Source organism: Toxoplasma gondii, chromosome VI, assembly GCF_000006565.2.
Source record: "Toxoplasma gondii ME49 chromosome VI, whole genome shotgun sequence".
NCBI classification, from domain to species: domain Eukaryota; phylum Apicomplexa; class Conoidasida; order Eucoccidiorida; family Sarcocystidae; genus Toxoplasma; species Toxoplasma gondii.
In genome coordinates, this window is record NC_031473.1 from 3,049,991 (window position 1) to 3,062,380 (window position 12,390).

The 12,390-nt window shown below is 52.6% G+C and overlaps 2 protein-coding genes across 2 annotated transcripts; one reads left to right on the forward strand and one right to left on the reverse strand.

The window, feature by feature from the left end:
- Positions 1-909: 909 nt before the first annotated feature.
- TGME49_244140 (hypothetical protein) lies at positions 910-6,285 on the reverse strand. The gene is made up of 4 exons (XM_002366862.2): positions 3,591-6,285; positions 2,583-2,866; positions 1,624-1,775; positions 910-1,249 (listed from the first exon to the last, which is right to left on the reverse strand). Exons 1-4 carry the CDS (start codon positions 5,192-5,194, stop codon positions 1,184-1,186), a joined length of 2,106 nt encoding a protein of 701 aa, XP_002366903.2. The 5' UTR covers positions 5,195-6,285; the 3' UTR covers positions 910-1,183.
- Positions 6,286-6,528: 243 nt separating this feature from the next.
- On the forward strand, positions 6,529-12,390 carry TGME49_244150 (glycerate kinase). The gene is made up of 8 exons (XM_018780702.1): positions 6,529-7,271; positions 7,573-7,769; positions 8,372-8,499; positions 9,137-9,221; positions 9,496-9,553; positions 10,102-10,145; positions 10,668-10,730; positions 11,270-12,390. The coding sequence occupies exons 1-8, from the start codon at positions 6,903-6,905 to the stop codon at positions 11,406-11,408; spliced, it is 1,083 nt and encodes a 360-aa protein (XP_018637538.1). The 5' UTR covers positions 6,529-6,902; the 3' UTR covers positions 11,409-12,390.

Consider the following 12,390-nt stretch of genomic DNA (forward strand, 5'->3'; position numbering starts at 1 on the left):
CCAGCTCCGCGCGTCTCTCTGTCTTCCTCTTGAACTCCCTCTTTACTATTGTCCCTTTCATTCCTTCTCTGTCTTTGTCTCTCCCATATTTTCTTTTTTTTTCGTTCTCACCTTTCTCGCATTTGCTCTCTCCATCTCTCAATCTCTTTCTCTCCCTCTGCCCCGTCTTCCTTTTTTTTTCTTTTTTGGTTTTTCCTCCGTCTCTCCGTCTCCACTTCTTCTTCGCTTGTCTTCTGAAAAATCTACAGAGACGGCTCTGCGAGAGTCTCTCTTTCGCTGTTTGAAATGTAAGGAGTTGCTAATACAGTTTCTAGAACGACCTGTTTTTGAGAACCTCCGCTCTCGAGCAAGAGCCGAGACACAAACGAGAGCTCAGGTCGGAGCTTTTTCTCGAAAGCAAGAGAGGAAACTTCACCAGACATGCCGAGCATCTGTGTACACGCGCAAGCAGGTGCATACATGCTTCGGTATTTATACCTGCATATATGCTCGTGTGTATCTCTGCATCTGCAGGCGTTGAGAGAGAGGAGAGAGATAAATAGCCAGCTAGACACAAATACACAGAGACATAAAAACATTTCCATGCATACATGCAGAGATGCCTTCTCACGCATTCAAAGGTGTATATTCACTTATGTGCATAGACATATAAATATATATATATATATATATAGATGCGTATGTAGGTATGAAAAAGGCATATGTAGAGAGCTGTGGGGAAATACAGCTATATGGCTGCACATATATTGTAACATGCGCGAGCCCGAGAAAGAAGCGCGGCGTAGCTTGGGAGCGAAGCAGAGGAGCGCATTTCAGCGTGACATTCCCCATCGATTTTATTTCTTTTTTTATTTTTATCAGAGGCTTTTCTTCTCGCGCTCCAGTTCATCTGCGTTGAAGCGAAGAAGGGGGAATTTGGAAGAAGTCTTGGTCTTCTTCAGGTCGAAGAAACGCCCAGCGGAGAACGACGCGTTGCTTGCTTCGGACGTAAAGAACAGTGGGGGTGCACCGTGTCTCTTCGTTCTCGTTCGGACCGAAAAGAGCAACGAAACAGCGAAGGAGACGAGCGTCTCTCCGCAGGTCGAGAGACTCAGAGAGAGGCGCGACAAGAAGGACTCGACGAAAGCGCCCTGTCTCTTGAGAGGAGAAGCAGAGACAGTTTGCGCAAAAAAGATTCAAAGCGTCACAGAAGCAGCTCCCATGGAACGTTCGTCGACAGCTCACGGATTGCGCTGTGTCGGCGATAAAACTGAAAACAAACGCAGAGAAGGATGTGCACGCACTCGGGGGCGGGGGAACGGCGAGAACATGGCTCCCGGCAAATCGGCTTCTCCTCAGCAGAGCCAGAGAGAGCGAGAGAGAGAGCGAGAGACAGAGCGAGAGGCGAAGAGAAGGTGTAAAGAAAGAAGGGATGAGAAGAAAAGCAAAGTCCCAGAGCAGAGAGCTGAAGACCAGAAAGCCCCCAGGGAGGAGACGAAGGCTCAAACAGAGAAAGAGAAGAAGAGACAGAGGAACAAACGGAGAGAAGCAACGAGACGAATCGAGACAGAAATAAAGCGAACAAGACACAGTACGTTTAGCGAGCTCCGAGTCCGCGGGCACAGTTACCGTTCTGTCCATTACCTCTTTAAATTCTGAAAGACTCTTGCGAGAAGAAAAGAAGGAAGGAGAAAAGAACGTTTCCGCTGTGGGGAGCACGAGAGTTCCTCCATGCCCTCTTTCGTCTACGAAGCGGCGACCGAGAACGGCAGCGCTTCGGCTATCCAGAAAGGCTCCTGAAGTTCAAACAAACGCATGCGTGCATTTCCACGTAAAACCCCATGTCTGTATACATATATATACATATATATATATATATATACATATACATATATATATACATATATATAAACATATATATATATATATATATGTATTAATATATTTATATATACAATTATATATTTATATATATATATATATATATATATATAATTTCATATGTACATGTAGATGTATGCTGGCGCGAAAGTAGCAAGGACACAGACACCTACATGTGAAGCCGTCAAAAGAGTACGCAAACAGACCTACGCAAATACCTATACACCCATCCTTCCCCATACCTTGATACACACACATACAGAGGTATAGAGGCATCCGTATTCGTATACCTGTAGATATCTCTTGTCGAAATATCATACATACATGCATACATAAATATATATATATATATATGTATATATATATGTATATATATGTATATATATATGTATATATATGTATATATATGTGTATATATATGTATATATATATATGTATATGTATATATATATATATATATATATATATATGTATATATATATGTATATATATGTATATATATGTATATATATGTATATATATATGTATATATATGTATATATGTACGGTATTTTTGTGTGTCTGTGTTTCTCTTTTATGTGTTGATTGGGGTCGGGTTGGCCATTCGTTGGCCACTTGGCGACCCTCTGCGGGATGTAAAAGGTTTCGCGGAAGAGGGGTTGCACTCTCGCACTGTACGCATGCGTTTCCACCTCAGGCGGCGCAATCCTGAGTCGTCGGACCTCGTTCGCCGGGGACGGCCTTCTGCATGCGGTGGGCTTCCGCAGTCGTTAAACTCTCGTCGAGAAGAATGACAGCTGGAGGAGTAACAGATGCGGTGGTTCTCTTCGCTCTGCCGCTTCGCAGGTTCCTCAGAGACTCGCAGCCGCCTCTCTGGGATCCCGTCTCTTGGGGAGAGCCGTGGTGTGGAGCTCGCTCGAGGAAAACCTTCTGCTGAGTGAGCAGCGCCCGCGCAAGAAGAACAGAAAAGTCTCGACACAGCAGAGAGCGAAACGTCAGCGCGGACCTGCACAAAAACCGAGAAAACACGATGCTCGCGAACCACAGTCGACGAACAAAACTGAAGGTTTAATGCGCATTCATGCAAATACAGGCGCATGCCGAAAAACATTGCCATGTACATACAGGTACGCAAATGCGCAGCATGCATCTCTGTCGAAGTGTCTTAAGAACGGCAGAAGACGAAATCCTGGAACTCGAGCAAGAGGAGAGAGGCGACGAAGATGAACTCATGGCAGATGAGACACAGAGGAGACGCAAACGAGACAAAAAAGAGCGAACGAACTCTCAAGAGGCTTCACACGCAGCTGGAACACGAGAGGCGCGAGACGGGGCTGAGTCGAAAACGCAAACGAAATGGCAAGAAAAAGGCCAGCCGAGAAGCCATACTCAAGCCTCTGCAGCTTCTTCTCGCGACTACAGCAAGACACGAACAGGCAAGAGGACGAGAAAAGCGAGAGACGCCGAGAGCCAGAAGTGAGAGGCGACTGAGGGAAAACGGAGAACAGACCACTGAGAGCAGCAGGACGCGCGGAGAGACAAGAAGAAAAAAAGGTGGACAGCGAACACTGTGTGTGTGCTAGGTTTCCTACGCTGCGCCAGGGATAGGGACTTGCGATGTTCTCTTGTCGTTTAGATAAATCGAGAAACGCATGGCAAGGCCGCAGCGTTGGACTTCAAGACTCTACGCCACTGAGACCCTCCATTTTCTTCTGCATGAGTGTACATACACTCGAGGGAGCAGACGCGGATTTCGCGGGTGTCCGACGAGGACCGTACGGACGCCGTAAGAAGCCACCGCCGCACAAATTCGAGCGACGGCGGCGTCGACTGCTCCTTCGTGGACAAAGAGTCGAAGAAGCGAGACGGCGTAGAGCGACGAAGCAAAAGGAGAAACCGGAAGATCTGCGAATTCCGAACGCAGAGAAGAAGAAAAAGAAGAAGAAGAAGAGGAAGAAGAAGAAGAAATGGCAGAGGCAGAAGTAGCAGAGGAAGAAGACGAAGAGGAAGACGACGAGGAAGACGAAGGCGCGAGGTATGGGAGAAGTTGTTGTGCAGACGAGATTTCTTCTTCCTCGCTGGTTGTGTGGAGATGAGGAGAGTTGTGGCGCCCTGCATGGTGCAGCTCTTCTTCTCCCTTCTCCACGCGGCTCAGCAGGAGGCCGATGGGTCCTGCGCTCTTCATTTCCCTCCATCTTTCCTCTTTCTCTCGCTTCCTTCTCTTCGCCATCGCTCTCCTCGCCGCCTCTCTCTCTGCCTCAACAAACAACCGGTGAGGATGCTCCTTCATAGCCTCCTGCTCTCTCTCGCCTGGGGCTTCTCTCCCTTGTTCTTCCTCTGCATCTGCTCTGTCTCGCTGTTCAACCTTTCTGTCTTCTGCGAGGCTTTCGTTGACCGGTGCTTGTGGGCGAAATGCATTCCTCCCCTGGCGGACACCAGAGGCCTCCCTGGGCGGCGTCGGAGGCGAAGGCAAGCGCGCCAGCGAAAAGCGGAAGTCCGAGGGAGAGAGCAAGGCCATGCCCATCTTCTGCGTTCCAAAATCGACCGCGAGAAGCGACGAGAAGACGGCCAGCTGGGCGTCCGACAAAGGCCGCCGCAGCGCCACAGTTCCTCCGTCCAACACAGTGTGCAGGCAGCTCAGAGGCGAGGGAGAAGGCGACGAGGAGTCAGCGGAGGACTGGAGAAAAGAGGCTGCAAAAGGGGAAGCAGATTGAAAGGGGAACAGCGAAGGAGACGAAAACGAGGGAGAGAAAGAAGACGCCAGCGAAGCTGAAGGAGCGGTAGGAACCGCCGAAGCAGCTGGAGAACGCCGACAAGGCTCGGGAGCCGCCAGAGAAGCAAAAGATCGAGTTCTGGAGTTCCTTCGAGTTCGCGTCGCCTGGTTCGCGTTGCTCCGCTCTCTCGTGGGCTCTATGGCGACGGAGGGAGACGCGCAGAGGTCGGACGGCGACGCAAGAAACGCACAGTGCAACGGACTCCAAGAGCTGAGGGCGCTTGCAGCGGCAGGACGACCTGAGGCACAAGGCAAAGACGAGGTCGGAGGAGCAGAGCGAGACGAAGAAAGCAGAGACGCGTGAGCAGGCAAGAGGCCGTAGCTTACAGCGCGGTCGCGAGAGAAAGAGACCGAGAGGGCAGCAGGCAATGGACGAGGAGAGGTTTGGCTGCGGCGACAGAGATCAGTGGACCTCGCGTGAGACTTGAAGACGAGTGACTCGGTGAAGAAGGGGGAGAGGAAGAAGAAGCCGGAAAAGAGAAGGAAATGCATTCGGAGAGCGAGACGCAAAGGTTGGAAGAGGAGGCGTAGACGCCCAGCGGACACCCGCCAGAACGTCATCGTGTTTCCCTTGTACCTCTAGGAAAAGGCATGCAGGAAAAGATGAAGATTTGTCTCTGCCAAATCCAAAGGTCAAGCTTGCCACCGCGCCACAGGTCTGTTTGTGGTTCTTTCGCCATGTCTGTAAGGCGATTCTGGGCTGGCGCTGTTTCCATCTTCATCTCCTGATTTCTCCCCGTCTGTTTTTCTCCATCTCCCTCTCCGTTGGCTTCTCTCTCTAACCCGGCCTCTGATCGTCTCTCTTCCCCTCAGTCCTCCCGCCTCTCCTGTTCCCCCTCCTGTTCCCTCCTCGTTTTTCCCAGTTCTCTCGAGGCTTCCATCTCGCTTCCCCCTTCTCGTCTGTGCCCCGTTATCATCGCGTTGTCCTCTTCTCCACTGTCGGTGTTTTCAACCGCCGCGCTCCTCGTCCTTCCTCTCGTCCTTCTTCTCGTCCTGCCCGCTGATTCTTCCTCCAGTGCTCGCAAGGCGAGCGAGGAAAACGAAGCCGGAAGGGAGGCGTCCGAAGTCGCTTCTCCGAATGCAGCGAATCGATCAGCAAGTTCCTCGTCTGATGCAGCCTGAGAGCACACAGTCGGCTACGCGTCTCGCGTTCTCGAGAGTCAACGCAGAGCTTTGGGGTTGTCAAGGCGGGCAGAGAGGAGCAGCGCAGGAGTCCCGGCGACGCAGAAGTCTGTGCATGCACTCTGGCAGCAGGTGGAGTTCTGCAGCGTCACAGAAGAAGAGAGACAGAGAGGAAAAGAGAGAACGAGAAACGCGGCGTCGATGCTGCGCCTCCAGCCGTGTCTTGATCGCAGCGAGGCTCGCGTCAGATGAGGGAGGCTTCGTCGCCTGGGGACGCATCGCAGCGAGAGCGAGTGAAGAAAAAAAGCATGTATGGAAAACGAAATCTTTCTTCCACTGAGGCGAACCTTTCTTCCGTGTGTAAACTGGGCAAGAAACCCGCGAAAACTCGACAAGCCTCAGAGACACAGAGACATGCATGCAAGGGAGCCGCTTTTCACACGCTGTCAGGTTTAGCGTCTCCGTGGTGTTCCCAGGTGCCAGACAGAGAGACAGAGGAGGAACGGAGAAAGTTCTGGTTTTCCCTGGTTTTCTCGAATTGAAACGAAGAAAGACAAAAGGAAAGTGCTCTGGAAAGAGTGAATCGTCTCCGCAACGCGCTCGAAGAAAACTCCTGCTGTGTTGCGCCTTTTCCCTCCCGCCTGGCTAGACCTTCGCGGCGGCCGCGACTTTGCGCTTGCGGCTCTGCGCGTGTAGATTTCGAAGTTGTCCTGCCTTCGTTGGTGAAGTTCAGGCCTTTCTCGCGAGGGAAGGAGAGGCGAAAAGATTTGGGAGGTTCTCCAAGGCTTTTCGACGCTGCATCTGCAGAAAATATGCAACGGCGCGTCTGTCGACTCAACCGCAGGGGTGCTCTTCTCCCAGACTCGTTTTGAGTGGACGTCCACCTGGAAGTCGTCCCTGTCGAAACGCTTGATTCTCGATTCCATCACCGTTTTGTGTCATTTTTTCTGGTGCATGGCCCACTACTTCATGACAACGCGTAAAGTCTGCGCCACCCGCTCGCCCGCAAGACACAGAGCGTTTCTGGTTCCCGGTCTCCAGCGTTTACTTGACTCTGACCTTTTCTATATTTGCGCGCCTCCGCGTTCCTCTGCTTCGTCTCGCCTCCACCTTCCGTTGCTGCGGCTGCCTGCTCTTCTCCGCCGCCATGGCAGACGCGCCTGCTGCTGCTTCTCCCTCTGCGGCTGCGCTCCCGGCAGAGCTGGACGCCCTCTTGCATGCGCTGGAGCTTGACCGTCGCGTACATCTCTCTCAGCGTCTCGACAGTTGGCTGGAGACAGAGGAGGGCAAGAACGTCGCGCGAACTCTGCAGAGCGAGGGTGATGCTGCACCCGACACCGCAGCCGCGCCGCCGCGTTTCCAGTCGCTCTGCTTCTCCGTTTTCTCGTGGATTTCTCAGCAACTCGACAAGAGGACGAAGGCCGCCAAGCAGGGAGGACGCGAAGCGCAGCCTCTCCTCGTCGCTCTCTCTGCTTCTCACGGAAGCGACGGCGCGGCTCTGGCAGGCGCTCTAAAGGTGAGGCTCTGAAACGGTCGACAAGCGTCTTCTCTCCAACTCGAACTTACACACAAACCTCTCCTCCTGCTCTCCTTTCTAGAGGAACGCGGAGACCAGCGCGAAGCTCACGCCGCAGCCTGGCCGTATGCGCTGCTGATCTTCTCGCGAGCCACTGATTCAGGAAGACCTCGCCAGCTTGTTTCTAGAGACTGTCTCTGGAAGGTTTTGCGCGTCGCTTGGGTCGTCGCTGGGCGCTTCCGTTGACGAGCTTTTGTGCTTGGTGTTCCCTTCCTCTCCATGCGCCGCTTCTTGCACGCAGTTCCTCTTCGAGGCGGAAGGCCGCCAGACAGTCGCGCTTTCTCTCGACGCGTTCTACGCGCTGGCGGGCAAGCAAGAAAAACTCGCACAGAAACATAGCGGAAATCCTCTCCTGGAAGGCCCTGGGAATCCCGGAACTCACGAGCCTCTTTTAGCTGCATGCGTCCTCGAGAGTCTCAAGCGCAACGCCCCAGAGTGGTACGCGAACGGTGGGGCGGATTGCTTTTCCATTTGTTTTCTTCCTCGATATCTAGCTTCCAAAGTCGCTTTTGCGTCTTTTTTTTCGCCAGACGCACCAAAAACAAGCCCTCGCTGAAGAACGTCAAGTAGCGTGGAGAGGGGAGAATCCAGGAAAACGTTTTGCCGCTTCTCTCCGTCTTCGCGATTCTCTTTCTGCTCCTCCGTCTCTGTGCCTGCGTTGTTCTCTCTCGTCTCCCGCAGGTGTGATGGTGCGTCTCTCTCGTTTGCCTTTCTCCTTTCTGTTTCGGCTGACCTATGTTCCTTCTTCTTCTCGCTCGCCTCTCACACTCGCGCGACAGTGGCGGCTTCCCCGCGGGGACTTTGTCTTCTCGCCGGCTTCTCTGGGTATTTTCTGCGTCCTTTTTTGCTGCGTCGTTCCTAGAGAGGGCCCACCGGAAACGCGACTGTCCTTTTCCGAGGAAAAAGGCAAGCGAAGGCAAGACAAAAAACGACCGGAACACCAGAAGAGAAAGGGAGAAGAGAAGCGCAAGAGTGGGGAGAAAGAAAGGTCACACAGGAGAGGCAAAACGGAACTGCAGACCATGTTTCTTATTTTTCAGCGCCGTCCAGGTGCCTGTGTACGACAAAACGCTGAACGACGGTCGGGGCGACAGGCTTTGCGTGACGGATTGGCCGAAAATTGAGACCGGAAAAATCCAGTTGATCCTCCTTGAAGGCTGGGTGCTAGGTGAGGCGTCTTCTGTTTCTGAAGTTTTCGCGTCGTGACTCTTCGTTGCGTTTTTCTCTCAGCCACCCATCGGCAGCGTCCGTCTCGCAGTTTTCTTGGATGCTCAGTGTCTGTTCTTTTCAGCTGGAGCATGTTCCTGAACTTCAAGGCGTTTATCTTTTGTATGCACTCTCCGTTCTCCCCTGCACAAGATTTACGGTCCATGTGCTCGTCCTGTTTCTTTCGCTCTTCTCTCCGTCTTTGTGTAGCTCTTTTCGCTCTTCTTTTGTACGTCTCCTCTCTTTGTCTTCTTCTTCCTCGCTCCGTCGTGTCTCTGCTTGTCTGTCTGTCTTCGTCGCTTTCGCTTTTCTCGGCATCTTCGGTGTTCGCTCCCTCGACCTCCCGAGAGAGGTGGATCGACAGGCTGTGTTTTCAGGGGGGAAAATGACCAGGGGATGCAGCCGCGTCTCCTGCAGGTCGCCGACTTGTCTCTCTCGTCTGTCGCTCGTCCGTCGAGACTTGCAGACCGCTGCATACGTAGCAGGTCTTCCGTCTCCGGTGCGTCTCGTTTTCAGAGAGTCCCCGACGTCCGACTTCCCTCGTCTCATCCGACAGTCTCCTCACTCCACGTTTCACACAGATTGTCTGTGTCTCGCAGGCTTCAAGGCCGCGGCAGAGCCGACAGCGGACGCTTTCTCGAGTTTGACGAAAGAAGAACTGGAGTGGATGAAACCAGTCAACAAGTGAGGAAAACGACTCAGAGGTAGATGCGGCGCATGCGCATGTGCGGCGCATCTGTTCAATACTCGGATGTAGGCATGTACGCGTATCAAAAAAAGCGTATTCGTACGTCCAGGGCACCAGCATGCGTATCTGTATGTACATGCTGCTACTGCATGTAGAGGGAACCGTGCATGTACGTAGGAGAGGCGAGAGCACTGGATGAAGAGCGCATGGTGCAGAACGCATTTTTGAGGAACCGGACGGGATGTTGCTGAAACGGATTTGCTTTTCCAGAGCTCTGCAGGAGTACAAGGCTGTCAACGCCCTTGTTGACGCGTGGATTGTTCTCCAGGTGAGCAGAAGAGAAGAATCAACGCGTTGGGCGAGACAATACGAGGCACCGTTCTCTGACGAGTCTCGACTGCGAGTTGGCCTCCCGCGCTGCAACGTACACTCTGTGTTTGCCCCAGCATCCAATTTCTTTTTTGCAGGCAGTGGAGAGCACACAGAAGATCGATGAGTCTCTTTTCCAGACAGATATGCACCTCTCTGTCGGTGGGGTTTACATTTCATTCCTCTGTCAAGTGTGCTGTAGAGAGGGCATCTGATCGATGTCCACAGAAAAGAAACATTGGGTTTCATCCCGCAGTCTGCCTGTCGGTTTTGTGCTTTCCCTTTCCTTTTCCTCTCTGCTCTCGGAGTGTCTCTCTTTTTTCTCCCTCTCTGTGCGTTTGCCCGTTGTCTTCTTTCGCCTCCCCTTCGGATTGCTCTCAGTGGCTTGGCGCAGCTTTTTCAAGGTCCGTTTCCGTGCAGCAGAGAGAGTCGCTTGGCCTGTGGCCAGAGCTGTTCGTCTCTGGATGCGCCTTTTTCAGAAATCGCAATGTTCTTTCTTGTCGTTAGGCCGACAGTCCGGAGCGCCTCGTCGAATGGCAAGTCGAGGAAAAGTAAGTAGGGCGCAGAGACGAGGTCGGAGAGACGAGGTCGCAGAGACTAGGTCGCAGAGCCGGTGGAAATTCCGAGAGCTGCGAGTGGCTTCAAAAGACTCATAAAAGGCGGTTGTGTGCGCTCTCCTCGAAGCCTTTGATCGGCTTCGAGTCTTTGCGAAACGGTGCGAGTTGTCGTGTGATTTAAGAGGCAAAGGCCCTGCGGTCTCGCCCTGGGTACGGCCCCCTTTTGAGAGAAGGCTGCCTGTTCACCTCGAGTGTACGTACGCCAGGCGAGCTCACGAACTCGGCTATCAAGGCCTCTGCATGCGTTTTGCGCGTGTCTTTCTCCTGGGGCGCGCAGCAGTCAGACTCTCCGTTTTCAGCAAGAGAGCAAGAGGATCTACGAACATCGGGGAACTCTTTATTTGAATTCGGACTCGCACAGGGGAGAGGCGGGAGGTCCGCTCCTGGCGTATCTGAGCTTTCGCTTCCAGACATCGTTGTCTTCCTCGTCCTTCCGACTCTCCCTTCTGTTCTCAGAGCACGCAGGCGCGCGTCTGAAGGAGAGAAGGCAGCTGAAGAGGCTTGCGCGTCTGTTGAAAAGTGAGGAGCGAAGAAAGATCTGCGCATGCAGGCAAAGTAGTTTCTTTTACGAGGAGAGTGGAGACGCCTTCCAGTCGCGCTTTGCCTGCATCTACCGAGGTGGATCAACAGTCAACCGTGTCACCGGGTCGAACCCGCAGACGGCTGGTTTCCTGTTCATCGAAAACGGTGCTCTTTTGTTGTGTGGCATTCACGGGGAAGCGCAAGAAACAACCGCGTGTAGAAATCTCCGAATATACGCCGACCCAATGATGCACAGACATATCGGATCGGATCCTCCTGCATGTGTGCACAACAACTGCGTACATGTAACGAGGGAGGTGAATAGAAAGGTAGATGTACGTACATACGTACGTCCAGATGGATGGCTCGGTAAGTTGGTAGATAGATAGGTACGTACATAGGTACATATAAAAAGATCGATGCATACGTGGATCAGATCTAGAGCAGGCGTCATTCCATGGATTTCATGCCCCTGCACTGGGTTCTGGAGGTTCGCGGTTCACTTTTTCGCGTTAGGGTGGCGTTGTTTCTCGCAGATTCCTTCCAACGTACAAGGCGTTTCTCCCGAGGCTGCGCGAGAACGGCCCGGACGGCGCGACAGCAGAGACGCCCGTCCTCGACATTGTTCTCGGCGAGAAGCGTCAACTCGAGAACGTGACACTGAAAGGCGCCTGAGAAACAAAGGGAACTTAACCGACTCTTTCAAAGTCTCGTCTCCCGCGGTCTCCGACAGAGCACTTATTTTGGCCGAAAAGGCAGCGGCGCAGATGCGCGGGGAAATCAAGACGAGAAAGCAGAGCACGAAACAGAGAGAGCGGAGACGGAATAAGAGAGAAGAGAAGAAGAAGACGTTTCTTTTTGCCTGCATGCCTATGATCTATGCAAGAGGCTGGAAAGACGAGGTTCGATTGTGGGAAGTCGACAGAATCTTCGATTTAAGCGCGGCTGAAGCCTCGATTCAAACTCGAGATTGGGGGGCAGAGACGGTCTGTATGGATGCGAGGCAGGCAGCTGTCGGTTATTTTTTCTCTCAGCTCTTCTTCTTCTTCTCGCTTGCCTCGGATTCTTGTCAGAGTGTTGTCTGCCTTTTCCTCTCTCACTTGAAGTTCCTCTGGTTGACGACGGCGGAGAGATTTTCGTTTCTTCCCCTCTCGCAGCTGCTGAGACCTGCACACGAGCTGAACTCTTTCGTCTTTTTCGTTGGAACGCATGGTAATTCATGTGATGGTCCACTTGCTGCCGATCTTCATCTGAGCGCTAGACCTTTTTCTCTGCAAAAAGGATGATCGACTTCTCTGCCTCCTCTGCTCAGCGGATCTGTCAGTCCGGTTCTCTGTCTCATGAGCTTTGCCTTATTGTGTTCTTTCCTGTGTCATTTGCGTTTTCGTCCAAAACCTACGACGGTGTGAAGTCTCTCTGTTCTCCGGGACGTTTCTTTTTTTTGCTGCTCTGCATGTGCGCGGGGTGTCAAGACACTGTGTGGGAGGGTTTGTCTCGGCGACGCCGAAAAGCGCGTTGTTTTTTCGCAGTTCTCGTTTTCTTTGACACCGGCGGGCGTCTCCGGTGAGCGAGAGTGTGATCTCGCGTTGTTCTGTCCCTTTTTTCTTCATTTTCGATACAGCTCACATACACTTTGTCTGGAACCGGTAATGTCTTT

Coding starts and splice junctions, on each gene's coding strand:
- TGME49_244140 (XM_002366862.2), bottom strand. CDS start 5,194: ATGACGTTCTGGCGGGTGTCCGCTGGGCGTCTACGCCTCCTCTTCCAA. Junction 2,867..3,590: donor CCGCGTCTGCTCCCTCGAGT/GTATGTACACTC, acceptor GTTTTTGTGCAG/GTCCGCGCTGACGTTTCGCT. Junction 1,776..2,582: donor GGCCGTCCCCGGCGAACGAG/GTCCGACGACTC, acceptor TTTGAACTTCAG/GAGCCTTTCTGGATAGCCGA.
- TGME49_244150 (XM_018780702.1), top strand. CDS start 6,903: ATGGCAGACGCGCCTGCTGCTGCTTCTCCCTCTGCGGCTGCGCTCCCG. Junction 9,222..9,495: donor TGGATGAAACCAGTCAACAA/GTGAGGAAAACG, acceptor TTGCTTTTCCAG/AGCTCTGCAGGAGTACAAGG. Junction 10,146..10,667: donor GAATGGCAAGTCGAGGAAAA/GTAAGTAGGGCG, acceptor TTCTGTTCTCAG/AGCACGCAGGCGCGCGTCTG.